This window comes from Ovis canadensis, chromosome 9, assembly GCF_042477335.2.
Source record: "Ovis canadensis isolate MfBH-ARS-UI-01 breed Bighorn chromosome 9, ARS-UI_OviCan_v2, whole genome shotgun sequence".
Taxonomy (NCBI): Eukaryota; Metazoa; Chordata; class Mammalia; order Artiodactyla; family Bovidae; genus Ovis; species Ovis canadensis.
This window is the reverse complement of record NC_091253.1, coordinates 74,720,839-74,742,417: the sequence shown is the minus strand read 5'-3', so window position 1 is coordinate 74,742,417 and position 21,579 is coordinate 74,720,839. Positions and strand designations below refer to the sequence as shown.

General features: G+C 34.8%; 1 protein-coding gene across 2 annotated transcripts in view; it reads right to left on the bottom strand.

Moving 5' to 3' along the window:
• CSMD3 (CUB and Sushi multiple domains 3) overlaps positions 1-21,579 on the bottom strand; it is a 1,383,361-nt gene that overhangs the window by 588,494 nt on the left and 773,288 nt on the right. For both annotated transcript variants that reach the window (XM_069601113.1, XM_069601114.1), the window contains one exon: positions 16,716-16,828. In XM_069601113.1, the coding sequence (XP_069457214.1) occupies positions 16,716-16,828 (113 nt within the window). The remainder of the gene's footprint in view (positions 1-16,715; positions 16,829-21,579) is intronic.

Below are 21,579 nucleotides of genomic sequence, written 5' to 3'. Positions count from 1 at the left end.
TGACTGACTAGATGGACCTTAGTTGGCAAAGTAATGTCTCTGCTTTTGAATATATTATCTAGGTTGCCCATAACTTTTCTTCCAAGGAGTAAGCGTCTTTTAATTTCACGGCTGCAGTCACTATCTGCAGTGATTGTGGAGCCCTCAAAAGAAAAGTCTGACACTGTTTCCACTGTTTCCCCATCTATTTCCCATGAAGTGATGGGACCGGATGCCATGATCTTCGTTTTCTGAATGTTGAGCTTTAAGCCAACTTTTTCACTCTCCTCTTTTACTTTCATCAAGAGGCTTTTTAGTTCCTCTGGTTGTGTCATCTGCATATCTGAGGTTATTGATATTTCTCCCGGCAATCTTGATAGACTATTGATAGACTATTACCCACTACTTAAATCCCTTGATAGTTTACCTATAGCTTAGAGGTCAGCCTCTACTTTCATCTGCTGGTACTTCCTTCTTACCAGTATGCTTCAGAAATAACAACTACTTGTACTTGACCTGTTTTGGCTAGGAGTTCAGGATTCTTGTACCTTTGTCTGTGCTCTTTTCTCTGTCTAGGATGTGCATACATTTACAGCTTTGTTGACTTGATATTAACTCCTATCTAAATCCTGCCTTGTCCCTTGTCAAATTATTAAGTCTCTGCCTGGTGCTATCATTGTGCTTTTATTATTGCATTCATGACAATGCATTTCCATTTGTTTTTATATATGTCTATCTCTTATCTGACAAGGCAGGGATTATGTTAAAGGAAGAGTACGTGCCCACAGCAAATCTCATCATGATCTATAACCTAGAGGCATTTAATGAATGTTAACTGAATGAATACACAGATGAAGAATACAAATTATAATTTAATATATCACTGTAAAGCATTTATAATTTTAATATCTTACCTTTCACTTCTATTCTTAAGAATAATTTATAAAATTTCTTTTGAACTAAACTAAAACCATTCTTCTTTTATATTTAAATCTTGCTATATAAATATTTTTGTGAATAACTTAATATATTTAAATATTCACATAGACTGTTTCATCATGAAACTAGCCAGAGACAAGAAAAATACATGGATTTGTAGTTACAACTGAGTGGACCTCAAAGTCACATGATTATTTAAATGTTGCAATTGGAACACTGAAATTATTTACATACGTGAAGATTAAATAAGTTAATATATTTCCAACTTCTGGTATGATATTAGGTGTATAATGGATGCTCAAGAAATGTTAATTATTGTGCCTCTTTTGACAGTTCCAAAAAAGCCACATATGGAAAAAAAAAGTACATTTGCAAAGGTCAGCTTATCTTTTAAAGAGTAAGAGAGTCCAATTGCCATATTCCTGTTATCTCCTTATCCAAACTATGGGAGACATAACAGCAGCACTGTTGATACCCAATGACCATACTCTTGTAATTCATATTATCTAGTGCACTGCTGCTGCTGCTGCTGCTACTAAGTCGCTTCAGTTGTGTCCAACTCTGTGCGATCCCATAGACGGCAGCCCACCAGGCTCTGCCATCTCCGGGATTCTCCAGGCAAGAACACTGGAGTGGGTTGCCATTTCCTTCTCCAATGCATGAAAGTGAAAAGTGAAAGTGAAGTCACTGAGTCATGTCCAACTCTCAGTGACTGCATGGACTGCAGCCCACCAGGCTCCTCCATCCATGGGATTTTCCAGGCAAGAGTACTGGAGTGGGGTGCCATTGCTTTCTCCGATCTAGTGCACTAGATTCAACAAAACAGGGTTCTAACCCATGTGACTATTATTTTAATCATGTTATATTCTTCTGCTTTATTGACTTACATTTCTTATTTATTTTTCCTCTATCAAACTCCCCAAATACATACACACACGTGCACACACACATACAAACACACTTCACTAAATTATTTTTCTTAGGAAAATAGGATCAGCTTTTATATACAAACTTCAAATTGGCTGAGATTTAAGTGATGAGAATTTGAACTGTTCAGAATGCTGCTGTCCAAATACCATCATTTAGGCTAGGTCAGATTTCCAAATCTCATTTTAGAAGGTATGTTTTATGGGATGTCTTACATTCTCCATTTAGTTGGAATTTCAATTTCCTATCATGATATCGAAAGTTGATGGGAATATTACCTTAAAACATTGTGAGCAACAGATTTGACATTGTGAGCAACAGATGTGAGGCAGCGTGAGCTTCACCAAAAATCCTATTATATATTCCTAAAAGCTAAAAAACATTTAAATTAATTTTAAAATTATGCTTCAGTCTCAGATCAATGAATATTACATTGTTTCATTATGTTTCCCTCAGAAGCCTTGTCTGCTAATTCTACATTATAACTACTTGAGGAATACAATCATGGGTAAGGAGTTGTAGCTGATTCATTGGTGTAAAGACTAATGAAAATATAATTCAATTTATTTCAAATCTCATCCTAGATATGTATTGACCTTCTGATTTATTCTGTAAGAGAACCCTAAACAGGGCTATGACTTTGGATCTGACGATTTAATGTAACAGCCTTTACACATTTGTTGGTATTTTGTTTTCACTTTAATTTTCTTATTTTTAAGCTAAAAATATTTTCAGAATGTCATGCATCTTTTGTGACCAAAATTTGACATTGTACTGCTCCCCTCCCCCTGCTCCAAAAGACACACAAGCATCACTGCCACACAACATATTTTTAAATACGTGTAAAAATTCAGAAAACTTTCTCAAGCATTGTCAAGTTATTTTCTTAAGTAGAAGCAAAATACGATTTCCCTTCTCACGTAATCTCAGAACACACAAACCATAAACAAGAAAAAAAAGTACACCTCATGTAAATATATAGTGACTGCCAATTTAATTATTTACTTTGTACTTACATTGTATGTGTTGCTTGAATTTTTATATTTGTATGAGTCATTTCATCTGTTTAGGGATGAAATGTATCCCTTTAATTATCTAAATTGATTTTATAATCAAATTAAAAGAAAATTCACATCTCCTTATTACTACAAGGGATACATCAAGCAGAAAATGATAATGTTATTATTCTGAGTGGTTTTTGTAAGTCAACTTGATTCAAAGTTTTTATCTGAAATAAAAATTTAGTCTGAGATATTGTGAAACCTACCGTCAATATGACAGTTAAGGGTACTAGCTAGAATATACTGTTTACCGATGCTCTCAGAAAAATTTTTCTTTTTTTCCCATTCCTTTTCCTCCACCCCTCCCACCCAGCCTGCAAAGCAACGATAGAAACTGAACAGCAGACCAAGTTAGAAAACTGTATTAAACAGATCAGTGGGAAAAACCACCTGAAGATGTTAAATACTTCTACTAATATAAAATAGTAACATTTTATAACTATTTCTAGATATCTCTGGGAGCACTATTTGATTTCTTTTTTATTATTTTTTGAATTAAAACAAATTTAGAGAAGTTTTAAGTTGACCGAAAAATTGAGAATAAAGCACTGACAGTCTCCATATACTCCATACTATCACACAATCACAGCCTCACTCACTCAATGTACCACACTAATGAGCCGACACTGACACATCATCATCAGAAGTCTATAGTTTATATTAAATTTCACTGGTGGTGTTATACATTCTATGGTTTTGACAAGTGTGTGATAACATGAATCTCACTGTAGTACCAGACAGAATAGGTTTACTATTCTAAAAGTCCTCTGTGCTCCGTGTATTTGTCCTTTCCTCCCCACAACTCCTGGAAACTACTGATCTTTATACTATCTCCACAGCGTTGCCTTTTACATAAAGAGGTATAGTTGGAATTATATAGTTTGTGACCTTTTCACATTCAATTCAGTTCAGTCGCTCAGTCGTGTCTCTTTGCGACCCCATGAATCGCAGCATGCCAGGCCTCCCTGTCCATCACCAACTCCCGGAGTTTACCCAAACTCATATGCATTGAGTTGGTGATGCCATCCAGCCATCTCATCCTCTGTCATCCCCTTCTCCTCCTGCCCCCAGCCCCTCCCAGCATCAGAGTCTATTCCAATGAGTCAATTCTTCGCATGAGGTGGCCAAAATATTGGAGTTTCAGCTTCCTTAATTTAGTAATACACATTTAAGGTTCCTCTATGTCTTTGTATTGCTTAATAGCACATTTTCTTTCAGGACTAGATAGTATTCCACTGTCTGGATGTATCACAGTTTATTTATCCATTCACCTACTGAAGAACATCTTGGGTGCTGCAAATTCTGATAATCATGAAAAAAGGGACAATAAATATACATATGCAGTATTTGTATGATTTTATTTTCATTTCATTTTGTATATTAAAAAATTAAAATATTAAAAATTGTGACTGCTGAATCATATATTTATTTATTATTTATTTTTTTATTTTTTTTTTAGTTTTTTATTTTTTAAATTTTAAAATCTTTAATTCTTACATGCATTCCCAAACATGAACCCCCCTCCCACCTCCCTCCCCATATCATCTCTCTGGGTCATCCCCATGCACCAGCCCCAAGCATGCTGTATCCAGACATAGACTGGCGATTCAATTCTTACATGATAGTATACATGTTAGAATGCCATTCTCCCAAATCATCCCACCCTCTCCCTCTCCCTCTGAGTACAAAAGTCCGTTATACACATCTGTGTCTTTTTTCCTGTCTTACATACAGGGTCGTCATTGCCATCTTCCTAAATTCCATATATATGTGTTAGTGTACTGTATTGGTGTTTTTCTTTCTGGCTTACTTCACTCTGTATAATCGGCTCCAGTTTCATCCATCTCATCAGAACTGATTCAAATGAATTCTTTTTAACGGCTGAGTAATACATATATTTAAAAATACATTTAGCTTTGTAAGAAACTGATGATTATCTTAAAAGGTGGTTGTATTACACTGTATTTCCATCAGCAGTGAATGAGAGTTCCAATTGTTCCACATCCGCATAAACATTTGGTTTTGTCAGTGTTTTGGATTATGGCCATTCTATTAAGTATATAGTGGTATCTCATCATTATAATTTGTACTCCCTTAAAGCCTTATGATGTTGAATATCTTTCTATATGCTTACATGCCATCTGTATATCTTCTCTAGTGAGTTATCGGTACATGCCACTCATTTCTAAACTGAGCTGTTCATTTACTTATTGTTGAGTTTTAATAGTTGTTTGTGTGTGTGTCTGTTTAAACTACTCCTTTATCAGATGTGTTTTTTGCAAAATGTTTTCTGCTATTCTGTATCTCATATTCTCATTTTTCTTTATGCTGTCATTTGCAGACAAGAAGTTTTTAATTTTAATGAAGTCCAGCTTATATATTACTTCTTTCATGCCTTTGCTGCCATACTCAAGGTTATATAGATTATTTTCTATAAGTGATATAGTGTTGCATTTTACCTTAGGTCAGTAACCCATTTTCAGTTGCTTTATGTTAAGGGTTTAAAAGCTTGTGCCCTGATTCTTTTTTTTTTTTTTTTTGCAGGTAGATGTCCAGTTGTTCCAGGACCATTTATTGAAAGGATTGTCTTTGCTCCACTGTACTGCCTGTGCACCTTCGCACAGATCAGTTATCTTTATTCCTGGGTTTTCTATTCTGTTTTCCTGATCCATTTTGTTGACATGAAATTGAGATATTGTGGGAACTCTTTAAGTTCTGTAAACATGTATCATGTTTATTATTTTTTTTAAGGAACAATATCCACAATAGCATTGATATACATTTTCTTGCCAAAAATATTTAGTAGATTTCTGATTGCTGTGAGTACCTCCATCTCTTTATATATTTTCTAGCTGTATCTTCTTTTAACTACTATCACTAAAGGGGTGTTTTCTCTTTTTCCTTTTCAGAAAGAACCCTTACCTTGAATCCCCACTTTATCCTTTTCATTTCAGAAGTTACATCCCTGGTCCAGTTCCGTTTCATCTTGCTAAGACCACTGCAACAACCATTGTGATTTTATTCCACATTAAACCACCTTCTTCTTGAGGTTAAAAGATATATAGTTGACACTTAATTATGTGAGAGGTAGGGGCACTCACCCTCCATGCAGTATAAAAATCTGAGTGTAACTTTTGGCTGGCATTTTGTATAGATGTTCCTCCATATACGTAGTTCCTCTGGATCTGCAGCTTCATATCTGTGGATTCAACCTACCACAGACTGTGTAGCATTGCAGTATTTATTACTGAAAAAAATCCTTGAATAGTGGGTTGGTACTGTTCAAGACCCATGTTGTCCACAAGAGTCAACCCTGTATCCATGTATGTATGTATACATATATATATTTCTAACTTTCCCAAGGATTGTCTTCCTGTTTTGTTGTTATGCTGAGCTTCCTTCTGAGGAGCTACCTGGGAACAATGCTAGCAATAGGCTCTGTTACCTCTGTACTACTTGGAAGTGGTCTGGTTGGTGGTGGCTAGGTACAGACAAAAGTACAGTATAATACACATGTGTGTATATGTGTATATACATGTGTGCATACATATATATGAATAAATATGCAAACATGCATACATATATACACACAAGAGTAGACTCCTGAGAGTCCCTTGGACAGCAAGGAGATCAAACCAGTCAATCCTAAAGGAACTCAACCCTGATTATTCATTGGAAGTACTGATACTAAAGTGGAAGCTCCAGTACTCTGGACACCTGATGCAAAGAGCCAGCTCACTGGAAAAGAATCTGATGCTCGGAAATACTGAAGACTAAAGAAGAGGGTGGTAGAGGATGAGATGGTTAGAAAGCATTACCAACTGAATGGACATGAACTTGAGCAAACTCAAGGAGAGAGTAGAGGACAGGGAGGCCTGGCATGCTGCAGTTCATGGGGTTGTAAAAGTCTAACACAACTTAGTGATCAAACAAGAAAATATATGTCTACGTGTGGGTCTGTGTGTGTGTCTATATATATATATATATATATGTATATATATATATACACATATGTGCTTATATATGTATATACACTTTGATAGATTAAGATAGACATTCAAAACTTTCAGCAATGATTCAATCAATGCTTTTTATTAATATGAGAATTATTTTTGCAAACTAGATTATTTAAAAACATTTACTCTTTTTTCCCACATTTTTGGACAGAATCCATTGTCCTACCTTTAATTCTGGTCTTGCAAATTGACTTGACTTGGCCAATGAATTTCAGCAGACAAGAAGCAAGAAGATATTTAAACATGTCTGTATGGTTGGATTTTTATCCTATGTCATTGTCTAGGGCACTGGTATCAGAAGAATGAATGATGCATGAATTCAAATTCATCCTAGATCAGCCCACCATCAGCCTATGCTTAGCACAGACTTGTGAAAATAAATAACTGTTGTTTGAGCTAATAAGTTTGAGAATGGTTAAGATTACCACTATGTCCAAGAAATAACATAGCATTACATTCAGATAATAATTTATTTATATGAACAGGTACCTCTTTGCACATAGTCAGATTGACACTATTCCAAAATTCTGAATTAAAACTATCACGATTTATTTCTCAGTTGAGATAAGCATTTAGAACATAGGGATCTTACTTAATCAAATGAGTAACTTTGTTCTCCTCTGCCATTAATGATGACATTCTGAAAATATAAATGCCAAACATATCTCACATTTTACCTTCTGCTTATAACAGATAAGGAAAAACATTTTAGTCTTCAATAATTCTTTTACTTCCTTTGATACTTCTCTTTGATTTGAAATATCTTCCCCAGTTAAAGTGGATATAATGAATAACCACAGCACAATATGTATAAAAATAAATTATTACTGGCATTGAGGGAAAAGACACATTACTTTGATTAGAAATCTTGATGACTATAGATTATCTGACAGAGGCTTTGTACAGCCTACAAGAGTTTGCCAATCAGTTAACTCTCTCTCTCTCTCTCTCTCTCTATATATATATATATATATATATATATATATATATATATATATTCCAAAGAAATAGAGGAAAACAATAGAAAGGGAAAAACTTAGAGGTCTCTCCAAGAAAATTAGAGATAACAAGGGAACATTTCATGCAAAGATGGGCACAATAAAGGACAGAAACAATATGGACCTAACAAAAGCAGAAGATATTAAGAAGAGGTGGCAAGAATACATAGAACTACACAAAAAAGATCTTAAAGACCCAGATAACCACAATGGTGTGATCACTCACCTACAGCCAGACACCCCAGAGCTTGAAGTCAAGCGGGCCTTAGGAAGCATCACTACAAACAAAGCTAGTGGAGGTGATGGAATTCTAGCTGAGTTATTTCAAATCCTAAAAGATGATGCTGTGAAAGTGCTGTACTCAATATGCCAGCAAATTTGGAAAACTCAGCAGTGGCCACAGGACTGGAAAAGGTCAGTTTTCATTCCAATCTCAAAGAAAGGCAATGCCAATGAATGTTCAAACTACCGCAAAATTGGACTCATTTCACACTCTAGGAAAGTAATGCTCAAAATTCTACAGCTAAGTTTCAACAGTACATGAACCAAGAACTTCCAGATGTTCAAGCTAGATTTTAAAAAGGCAGAGGAACAAGAGATCAAATTGCCAACATCCACTGGATCACAGAAAAAGCAAGAGAATTCCAGAAAAAATATCTACTTTTGCTTCATTGACTACGCTAAAGCCTTTGATTGTGTGGATCACAGGAAACTGAAAAAATCTTAAAGAGATGGGAATGCTAAACCACCTTACCTGCCTCCCATGAAACCTGTATGCAGGTCAAGAAGCAACATTTAGAACCAGACATAGAACAACAGAATGGTTCCAAATTGGGAAAGTAGTATATCAAGGTTGTATATTGTCACCCTGCTGATTTAACTTACATGCAGAGTACATCATGTGAAATGCTGGGCTGGATGAAGCACAAGCTGGAATCAAGATGGGCAGGGAGATATATCAGTAACTTCAGATATGCAGATGACAGGCACCACCTTTATGGCAGAAAGTGGAGAGGAACAAAAGAGCCACTTGATGAAAGTGAAAGAGGAAAGTGAAAAAGCTGGCTTAAAACTCAACATTAAAAAAACGGAGATCAAGGCATCTGGTCCCATCACCTCATGGCAAATAGATGGGGAAACAATGGAAACAGTGACAGACTTTCTTTCCTTGGGCTCCAAAATCACTGCAGATGGTGATTGCAGCCATGAAATTAAAAGATGCTTGCTCCTTGGAAGAAAAGCTATGACAAACCAAGACAGTATATTAAAAGCAGGAACATTGCTTTGCCAACAAAGGTCCATCTAGTCAAAGCTATGTTTTTTCCAGTAGTCATATATGGATGTGAGAACTGGAGCATAAAGAAAGCTGAGGGCCAAGGAACTGATGCTTTTGAACTGTGGTGTTGCAGAAGACTCTTCAGAGTCCCTTGAACTGCAAGGAGATCCAACTAGTCAATCCTAAAGGAAAACAGTCCTCAATAGTCACTGGAAGGACTGATGCTGAAGCTGAAGCTCTAGTACTTTGGCCCCTTGATGCTAAGAGCTGACTCATTAGAAAAGACCCTGATGCTGGGAAAGATTGAAGGCGGGAGAAGAAGGGGACAACAGAGGACGAGATGTTTGGATGACATCACTGACACAATGTACATGAGTTTGAGCAAGTGCTGGGAGACGGTGAAGGATAAGGAAGCCTGGCTTGTTGCAGTCTATGGGGTCACAAAGTCAGGCACAACTGAAGAACTATACACACACACACACACACACACATACACATCTTGGATATATGGAGGATTATAAAGTGTAAAGCAATATAGTTCAGTTGGTAAAGAATCTGTTCAGTTGGTAAAGAATCTGCCAATCAGGAATCTGGAATCAAGGAGATCTCAGTTTGATGGGGAAGATCTGCTGGAGAAGGGATAGGCTACCCACTCCAGTATTCTTGGGCTTCCCTCATGGGTCATCTGGTAAGGAATCCGCCTGTAACATGCCTTCAACCCCTGGGTTAGGAAGATCCCCTGGAGAAGGGAAAAGCTACCCACTCCTGTATTCTGGCCTGCAGAATTCTATGGACTGTATAGCCCATGGGGTCACAAACAGTCGGACATGACTGAGCAACTTTCATTTCACTCACAGAAGTAACAGTTTATCATTCCACTTTGGGCTCAGGCAGTACCGATAGTGACTGTGAGAAAAAACTGATCTTTATATAGGACTCAGTTTTCTCAGATGCAATAATTATAATTGATTCAACTACCTCAAAGTCTTTTCCAGCTCCAAAGTTCTATGATTCAATTATTTAACTAAATACTAGTCCCTGTCCTCAGAGGAAAATTGCAAAAGCTATCTACCTGGGAGTGGGTGGAATGATCTTTTTCTTCCATGGGAAAAAATGAACATCTTTCAGTCTCACAGGTTCAGTTTCACAGTATGTTTTGCACCAAAGTATGACTCACACTTTCCCACCTCTCCAGCCATATCCAGGACTACACCACAGTTTTCTCTCTCTCCATTTTGGCCATATATCCAGGAATTCTATTAAGTACTCAAATGAACTTGTCATCTAAACACACTCGTCTTGCTGTCCAACTTCTAGCCTTACTAACTCTTACTCAGCTTTATATCTCAGTCTGTGTTTACCTTCTCAAGAAAGCTTTCCCTGAGGTTTGCATTAGATGCCTTGGGATAGTCTCCCAAAAGTATATTCCCTTTTTCATTTTCATCACTCTTCGTATTTACCACTATTTTTAATGTGTTAGTCTTCATTCCATTATTCTGGAAGCAGTGACTAAGCATCTTATTTTTTGCTATGTACCCTGTCCTTCACCATGCCTGGTATATAGTGGAAACTCAACAGTTATTTCAAAAGACGTGATTTTTAATACTCTACTGCTACTCATTCTCATTCTGGGGGTATAGATACAAAAAGGTTAACCCTCACTGCAGACTGTGACAAAGTCAAACTGAATATTTTAGGAACAGTAGTTTTCTGAAGAAACTTGATGTACTCAATGCAAAGTAAAATAAGTCCTTTCAGCTAAAAAAAGGTAACAATAAAAAATAAATTTTATTATAATGTAAGTTTTCATGAATCATGCTAAACGCCCTCTTTATTCTGAGCATGGACTGAAATGTTATCATAACAATCACCCACAAAATACTATATGCTATTTAGCAATTTTCCCAAGAAACACTTTTACAGGCAATATTTCAGTAAAGAAAATGAAAATTATATGAAGAGAAGAAATATTTCAAAAGACACAATAATGAAAAAACCCAAGGGGGCTCACTAGTTCTGTGTTAATAGGCCACCACCAGATAGAAAAAATTTCTAAGACAAATTTTCCTGAGAACTCAAACAAAGAATGTCCCATTGAAGGTGTATCAGTTTACTATAATGAATAAATATTGACTATAATATTTTTGGACAGTACAATGAACATATCAATATTTAATTTATAAAATATAATAAAGTGTCAGAATTCAAAGGAAATATTTAGTCCAAGCTCCTTGTTTTAAAGACAGAGAAACTTTCCTTTCAGCATTTACTGAATCAGCTATATACATGGTACACCTTAGAGGAAAACAGTTATTTGCACAAATGAACTTAGATTCTGATCTAATCCCACAAACATTGAACTATATCTCCATAACATGCTAACATTATGTTTGTATGTGAAAATAATTGAATTCCTAGAAAATTTAAAAAATATTTTTGATACAATTATAATTATTTTCATTATTTCCAGAGTGCATTTTTAAGAGACTATCAATCATCACCTAAGTATGTTCTTTAGATGACTTTGATCTAATTTAATTGAATTCACTTGAGATAGAGTGAATATATATATATTATAGGCCTATATTATATATACATATATTATATATACATATATATAGGCCAATTTCTGAACTATAACAGAAATATTAAGGCAGATAAAGTAATCAAAAATATTTAGAATATTTTCCATTATTCTACAGCATGATTTAAGTGATAACTAATTATGTATCAGTGCCATAATTAGTCATATAAGGAATTAATTAGTCACCAAGGAATTAATGCTACTTTTTTTTTTTTTTTTTTTTTTTTTTTTGTGTCCATAACATACCAGTTTACTGAACTGCTGAAACATGATCATTTACCTTTTTTCAAAAAAATTGAAGTCTAGTTGATTTACATTGTTTCAGGTGTACAAAGTGGTTCAGTTTTATATATATACAGATAAAGATATACATGTATTATTTTTCAGATTCATTTCCATTATAGGTTATTACAACAAATTGAATGTAGTTCCCTGTGCTATACCATTTATCCTTGTTGGATCATTTACCTTTTAAAAATATACAATGATCTCCCCACAAGGTCAATTTCCGCTGTTGTTTTCCTGGTGGGGCTTCAGACATCTTTTGACTCCACATACAAGATAGAATGAAAGAAAACAGAAACTGTTTCCTTCTGGAGCAGTCACGTAGTTTCAGTTTTCTTCTGGTGCCAAAAGGTGTGAAATAGGACTGGGTGGTATTTAAATTATTTCAACTGGGATTTTCAGCTTCAATGAGAATTAGATATTTCACATTTGTTTTTAAAAAATGTACATTAGTTTATTTAGGTATTTCAACATATATCGATAAGCATATTCAAGTATGAGCTGTAACTGTTACAACAAAAAGGACTTTTACTGGGAGGGGAGCAAGTAGATTGTCTAAAATATTTAACATGTGAAATAGTTTCCTAACATAAACATCTCAATAAATCTCATGAAATGATTTGAGAATTTAAAAAAAAAAAACTGGAACCAAAACTTAATGCATAAATAATAGCATTAAGGCATATGTCCTAAGACTAGTAAAGAATTTTATTCATTATAAATGTATACTGTCAGTAGAAGGTGATTAGAGAACACTAATATTTTCATGTTTCCTTTCCTGATAAAAGCAAATAATGTATTGAATATTACTTTCTCAACTGTAACTGTTCATTTCTATGAGTACACATTCTCCCTGGGATCCAAGTAAGGTGTTTTTCCACCTTAAATTTTTTTTGAAAATACAGAAAAGAAAAAGAAAGAAATATATCTGATTCTACTAGCATTGAAATATAATGTAAATATTCTCTTTTTTTCTGTCTTGAAAGAATTAAACAAAGAGATCACAAATGTGTTAATCAGGACTTAATTAGTGACATAAACTGAACTCATCATGGCTTAAACAAGGAAAAGTTTATAGCCTTATGCAATTAGATAACCAAGGTCTAGTATTCCCTTCAGGCAGTTAGAAGTTTCTATTTTTTCTACAGTACTGTTTTTCATTCTTTTCATCTACTGGTTCTTCTAGTAACAAAAGTTGGACACCAGTAGGCACCAAGTTGGCACCAAGTTAAATGATCCTTAAGAGCATATAATCTCAGAAAAGCGATCTTCTTCCACCTGGAATCTATATCAATTGCCCCAGGTCCTAGACTGATAACTGTATCAAAAGGAATTCTGATTAGCTCGGCCCAAGCCTATAGACCCATACAGAACTAGAAGAGATAAGGTTGATCAAAGCCTAAAATAGGTGAGCTGATAGAAGAAAGTTGGAGGATTGCTGGGCAAGCTAAAAAGTGGATGCTGCCAGAGAGAGAAAAATTTACTCTTTGTAATTAGTTTACATCACATGGGGTCACAAGAAGTTAGACATGACTGAGCGACTGAACTGAACTGATAAATATTTGGATAATATATCTTTACTATTCTTTATTTTTTTAGAAAAAGTTTTTTTTAATAAGCTAGGTATGAACTGTTAATATTTTTGAAAACTATTATCTATATCCTAGAAAAATTTCTAACAAGATATAAATGACCAACATTAATCCAGGAAGATACGAAGAGGCTTACAGTCAGAAAAACAATTAAATTTCCTAAATATTTAACATTGAGTAAATGACCAAATAGTCTTATAGCTATGTTCTCTCTTACAAGGACAAAATACACAAGAAAATGTATGCTTAGTTTATAGGAGATCTACGTTAATGTTATCTCATGAAAAATCTCTAGGTGATAAAAAAAAATGTCTTTAGATCAAATAGAGAAAGTTTTTGTTTTGTTTTTAAGCAGGTGTCCCATTTAGAACCAACATACTACTTAACTGAGAACATGGTAATTATGAAAATTATTTTTAGTAGGCAAAGTTGCTAAACTTATATGCACATCAAAATTTGAAACTTCTCAAGATGAATCCTGCTTCAACTTTGAGCTCAGGTTTTAAATTATGGGAGATGTAAAAACATGATTTTCACAGTAGGAAAACTAAACTTTTGAGGATGTACCTTACCCATCATATTATATAGGTCAACTCATTTTTTCAGCTTTATTGAACAAATAATCATTAATTACCTATGAGAACATAGCAGGGGCTTGCTAGTGGAAATTTAAAGATGAACATGATGCATTTTTGAGGATGGCATGGCAACCCACTCCAGTATTCTCACCTGGAGAATTCCCATGGGCAGAGGAGCCTGGTGGGCTAAGTTCATGGAGTTGAAAGGAGCTGGACAGGACTGAGAGACTAAACAGAGGGGGAGTTCTTCTGTAATGTGTGGAGTTAAGGAAGGCTTCACAGAAAAATACTTGAACTTTGTCTTAAAGGATGAGTGATGTGATGTTGAGTTTAGAACTGAATATGGATCCAGACAGAATTTACTGAGTGTAAGGAGAAGTATGAAACAACTTGCTGGGTTCAAAGATCATTTTATAAAACTTAAGTGTAGAAAGAAAAAAAACAATCTGGAAGATAAGCACTATGGAGGTTCTGGACTTCATCTTTAGACAACAAAAAGTCTGGAAACATTTTAAGCTGGAGGGTACTATGATCACCTTTCTGTTGCTGGAAGATCACCATTAGCAGTGTGGATGTGAGACTGGAAGAGACCAGGTTGAAGGGTGGGAGAAGAGTAAGGACATTATTCATTAAGAATTTTCTAGGTTTGTTTGAAATATCTCATCTTGGTGGATGTTAGCACAGGGATTGTTGGATATATTCTTTTTCTGTCACTATATTATGCTCTTGCTAAGAGAGAAAATATCTGGCTATTCTTTATTTTTCTTTCTTTCTTTTTTTTGCATCACCTCATGGCATGTGGGAGGGATCTTATCTTAGTTCCCCAATTAGGGATTCAACCCTTGCCACCTGCAGCAGGAATATAGCGTCTTAACCACTGCACTGCCAGGGAAATTTTAGTTGTTCTTTCTATATTCAACAGCTCATTCAGTAGGTGGCACATAGAAGATCCTTAAGCAGTACATATATTTTAAAATTGTGTTAAAAACTTAGCAGAAAACAAATTGTGCTACTTTACAATGTACTTCCAGCTCGTGAACTGCAGTGGAGACTGCTGAAATATCGATGGCACTCTCCTGCTGCTCTAAACTGTTCATGAACTTTGAAACCTGTATTCTTTGCTGAAACAGTGTCATTAATGATTAACACAGCTTGAATGATTCTAGACTTTCTAATATTTAACTTTCATAGGGTGAAGAAAATAATAAAACAAAGAGGAATATAATTTACAGGGGAAAAATCAAGAAAAATAAAACAATCAAGGCATAGATACTTGCAACAGAAGCTGACCATACTTTAACCTTTGTAACTTTGTTTTATTTTCTGGGGATAGATGCGGATTTTAAATGGAGTAAGGATATATTTAAAATTATAATCAGGCTAACCTTTTTATTTTTTAAAACTGACATTTATACGGATTTCCTGAACTATTCAAATTAATGTAGCATCAAATTTAGTCTCAAGTTAAAAACACAGAATGCATGTGTCCTGTTCTTCCTGACAACACAATGCATTCCTTTCCCTGTGTCCAGACAGAAAGGCATGACAAGCCAATCTTTGAAAAAAATAAACTCTGGTTAACAATTATTATTATGCAAGTAAAAGAATTCTGTCTACTTTACAATCCACTGTTGAACTGATAAAATAGAAAATAATACTTTTATAATAGAAAAAAATAAAATCAGATAGCAATATATTCTGATGTTCTGTTTCACATTTTCATCTTTTAAAGCATAGATTTTAATTAAACTTAATAACGTATATGTTTTCCACCAGAATTTCGAAACTGCATTTTTGATATGTACATTGAGTGTATACCTGCACATCCATTTCTCTATTTGACTTTAAAAAGGTTAATCATGTGTCAGAGATATTTGTGATTTCAGTGTCTGCATCTACCTCACTAATGGAAGTGAAACAAAAGATTGTGTCATACACATGTAATTTAACATTAATCTGCAAAACTATCAATATTGGGATGAGTAGTTGCAATTTAAAACATCTGTGGTCCATAATTTACATAGAAGTTGATAATCTGAACACTCATACCATGCATATAATCTGAGAGATTCACAGATGCATTACAAAATAAAAATAAAGAATTAAGTCCTTTGCTATGTGTTTAAGTAATTAGTAGATTTTTGCCAGGCAATTTGTATAAAGTTTATAAAATCACATTGCATATTCTTGGAAAGGCTAGGAGTCCAAAGTGACTAAAGCCTAGGCACTGTATAGTGGTATAGCAGACTTAAAGGAGAGATGAAGTATGTAAAATATACTCATTTGAAAGGAAAGACAATTTTTCTTAAAGAAAAGTGAAATCAACATTTGTAATTAATTTAAAAAGGAAAGTGTTACACTGAAATATACTCTTGCTTGTATGCTGGGAAACTTTTATAGATGCAATTAAACTTGAATTTAAACGTATTCCCTGGTGTTATTAAGGTAACATATTTCCCATAGTAACAAGTTATCATTACCTTTGTAGTTAACCTTGAAGCCAACAGATCCAACACTTTCATCTGTTTGAAGGTGCAGCCACATTTGGCTACTCATGCTTACTATCAGGTCTGGCACAAAGCTTCCAGTCAGCCTAAAAAGAGGTGGATAGAGAGAGGAGAAACAGATTATTAAAATACCACTGCACTGGCAGGGAAGTTTCTAGTTGTTCTTTTTAATATGCAACAGCTCATTTGAATACCCTCTGTAAGCAAATTATGAGACAGATGAGTTTCTCACAACTTTCTCAGCTAGAAACAAACAACTGGCAGATTAATTTACAAGACTGATAGAACAGACAAATAACATAATTTAGAGATCAATGTTTACTATAAACAAGTACTAATTTATGTGCTAAACTAGGTTATATCTTTCAAATCCCTGAGGCAAGGTACTAAATTTTAAATACTGAAAATCTTATACTTCTTTTAAATTGAAAGAAAAAAAGAATCTATAAAAATCTTTAACTTGTTGCTGCTGTTTTCACACCAGTAATGTACTTCATTTTAACCTTTGAAGTTTCACAGAACTTCGTTCTAAAGAAGCACTGTGAAAAATATTTAAGTACTGTGCAAAACAATAAAATGACAAGGAGTATAATATAACCCTTTGCAATACTGATGTCAGGCTAGCCATGTCAAGTATGTTTTACTGGAAACAATTTTATTTTAAATAATATGCTGCTAATTTGATATGGCATCACTGAATCTATGCATCAATAAGCTCATTTAGTAATGTTCACTTTTATAACCTTAAGAAGAGAAATTACTTAATGATTCCACTGTCATTAATAATGCTCGGTCACATGTTTGAACTGAGGCAATAGTCATACAAAAGAGGAGAGAAAATGAGTAAATATGACCTTGAGGGGAAAAGTCTGTCAAAATTACAAACAGTTAAAACAACAAAAAAATAACTTTTTGTATTCTTGACAGACTTTTCCCCTCAAGGTCATATTTACTCATTTGCTCTCCTCCTATATCTGCCATACAACCCAGCAATTCCACTGCTGGGCATACACACCAAGGAAACCAGAATTGAAAGAGACACATGTACCCCAATGTTCATTGCAGCACTGTTTATAATAGCCAGGACATGGAAGCAACCTAGATGTCCATCAGCAGACGAATGGATAAGAAAGCTGTGTTACATATACATGATGGAATATTACTTAGCTGTTAAAAAGAACACATTTGAATCAGTTCTAATGAGCTGGATAAAACTGGAGCCTGTTATACAGAGCAAATTAAGTCAGAAAGAAAAACACTAATATGGTATATTAATGCATATATATGAAATTTTGAAAGATGGTAACGATGACCCTATATGCGAGACAGTAAAAGAGACACAGATGTAAAGAACAGACTTGGACTCTGTGGGAGAAGGCAAGGGTGGGATGATTTGAGAGAAGAGCATTGAAACATGTATATTATCATATGTAAAGTAGATCACCAGTCCAGGTCCATGCATGAGACAGGGTGCTCAGGGTTGGTCCACTGGGATGAACCTGAGGGATGGGATGAGGAAGGAGGTGGGAGAGAGGGTCAGGATGGGGAGCACATATACATCCATGGCTGATTCATGTGACTGTATGGCAAAAACCACCACAATATTGTAAAGTAATTAGCTTCCAATTAAAATTTAAAAACAAAGAATACAAAGAGGAAAGAAGAATGGATCCACTGCTGAGTAAAATATCCATCATGATAGGGAATTCTAAATTACATACTTAAAAAATAGGTTTTTATTTTTTTAGCATAGAAAGCCCTGTTCCTTTTTTTTTTTTTGAGTGCATTAATGTTTATTTTTTATTTTTATTTTTTTTAGTTTTTTATTTTTTTAGTTTTAAAATCTTTAATTCTTACAGGCGTTCCCAAACATGAACCCCCCCTCCCACCTCCCTCCCCATAACATCTCTCCGGGTCATCCCCATGCACCAGCCCCAAGCATGCTGTATCCTGTGTCAGACATAGACTGACGATTCAATTCTTACATGATAGTATACTTGTTAGAATGCCATTCTCCCAAATCATCCCACCCTCTCCCTCTCCCTCTAGATCACTTTCTAACACCCCACACAAAAATAAACTCAAAATGGATTAAAGATCTAAATGTAAGACCAGAAACTATAAAACTTCTAGAGGAGAACATAGGCAAAACACTCTCCGACACAAATCACAGCAGGATCCTCTATGATCCACCTCCCAGAATTCTGGAAATAAAAGCAAAAATAAACAAATGGGACCTAATTAAAATTAAAAGCTTCTGCACAACAAAGGAAAATATAAGCAAGGTGAAAAGACAGCCTCCTGAATGGGAGAAATTAATAGCAAATGAAGCAACTGACAAACAACTAATCTCAAAAATATACAAGCAACTCCTGCAGCTCAATTCCAGAAAAATAAATGACCCAATCAAAAAATGGGCCAAAGAACTAAATAGACATTTCTCCAAAGAAGACATACAGATGGCTAACAAACACATGAAAAGATGCTCAACATCACTCATTATTAGAGAAATGCAAATCAAAACCACAATGAGGTACCACTTCACACCAGTCAGAATGGCTGCGATCCAAAAATCTGCAAGCATTAAATGCTGGAGAGGGTGTGGAGAAAAGGGAACCCTCCTACACTGTTGGTGGGAATGCAAACTAGTACAGCCACTATGGAGAACAGTGTGGAGATTCCTTAAAAAATTGCAAATAGAACTACCTTATGACCCAGCAATCCCCCTGCTGGGCATACACACTGAGGAAACCAGAATTGAAAGAGACACATGTACCCCTATGTTCATCGCAGCACTGTTTATAATAGCCAGGACATGGAAACAACCTAGATGTCCATCATCAGATGAATGGATAAGAAAGCCGTGGTACATATACACAATGGAGTATTACTCAGCCGTAAAAAAGAATTCATTTGAATCAGTTCTGATGAGATGGATGAAACTGGAGCCAATTATACAGAGTGAAGTAAGCCAGAAAGAAAAACACCAATACAGTATACTAACACATATATATGGAATTTAGAAAGATGGCAATGGCGACCCTGTATGCAAGACAGGAAAAAAAAAATAGATTTTTAAAAGAAGAAATTCTCAAGTGTTTACCTACTTTATTGCTAAAAACATGAAATTTTCTGAAAAATTATAGGAGAGAAGGTATAAAGTTTCCCTTCCTAATATTGATAAAAAGAGCATCCTAATATAAAGCTGTGTTCTGGATGAAGGCTATGCTATAATTACACTAGCAGAGGGCAACATAGAGGACTGTCACATTCTTGAGGCCACCATGGCCGCAGAATGTCCAGTTCTTAGTCAACCACCAAAACTATAAACCATGATCAACAGACTGCATTAGCAATACAGCTATGCCACCAGTGTTGACTGTTACAGAATTTATTGGAATCATCACAAATGAACTCAGTTAAATATTGTAATGTAATTATGAAATTGTGCATAATATTGAGGAATAGTGTGAGATATAAAGATATATAAGATATTATAGAATTTTAGACTACATTCACTTCATTCTTGCCAAAGGAAATAAAATTTTTATAATATAAAGAACACACATACATTATCCTTTGTAATATATGTGCATTTCGTATGCACATATGCATACATATATGCATTATCATTTGAAAATTCCATGGCACATGAACCTTCAATCTTCAAATTGATGAGTTCAGAAACAATCATTTTCTGAGCTACAGTAAAGAGACAGGCTTATGGGCAAGAGTGAGGACTCAAGCTCAGAGTAAAGTAAACCCATTATGAAATGGTCATGAGAGTTTAAAACTATAGGATATACATCAGCTACACCATATCAAATATGCCACCAATCTATTTCCTAGTGAATATTAAAACGTGTGTTTTTTTATAAGATTAAATTGTTCCTCTTTATTATATCCATCTCAGTCCTATACTTTTTTACCAACCAAAAAACTTTAGTACATTTAATTTTGTCAGTTCATAGAGAACTGCTAACACATATAGGCTAATTGTTTCACTGACAACTTATACTCCTATTGGCCATAATTCTATCTAGTTTCCAATGAATTGGTGGTGTAATAGTAAAAATAAATTTTAAAATAACAGTTAAATTAAAAATTCCCCCAGTATCAAAATTTAAAGACAATTCCCCCTTTCTCTGTAGCATTTCTTTTAGAAAACTTGCAATTATAAATGACAAAATTTCTTACAGATGTATGCCAATTTTTGAAGCTAAATATGGCTCTTGTCATTTTTTCACATTACATAAATATATTTATTTGAGGCTTTAGGGTTATCTCTTTGAAATGTAAGCATCAAGGAAATGTCACTCTGTCTCCCTATTTCTGCAGGAGCTTAAGCCCAGCATATAGCCCCGTGATGTTAACTCCCTGCTTGCTGTAAAGATAGAAGTTCTATTCTCCCTTTTGATAAGGACAAACAACATGTATACAAGCAGATTGTATCTGTCTGATACATAAGGAGTGAGATTTAGTTTTACTCACAATTTCTTTAGCAGATTGCCTGTGATGTCTATCATTTGTCTGGTTTAATGCTTATTCAATATTAAAAAATGGAAAAGGTCAACTTTCATTCCAATCTCAAAGAAAGGAAATGCCAAAGAATGTTAGAATTACCACACAATTGCACTCATCTCACAAGCTAGCAAAGTAATGCTCAAAATTCTACAAGCCAGACGTCAACAGTATATGAACTGTGAACTTCCAGATGTTCAAACTGGATTTAGAAATGGCAGAGAAACCAGAGATCTAATTGCCAACAAGGGTTGGATCATAGAAAAGGCAACAAAGGTCCAGAAAAACATCTACTTCTGCTTTATTGACTACGCCA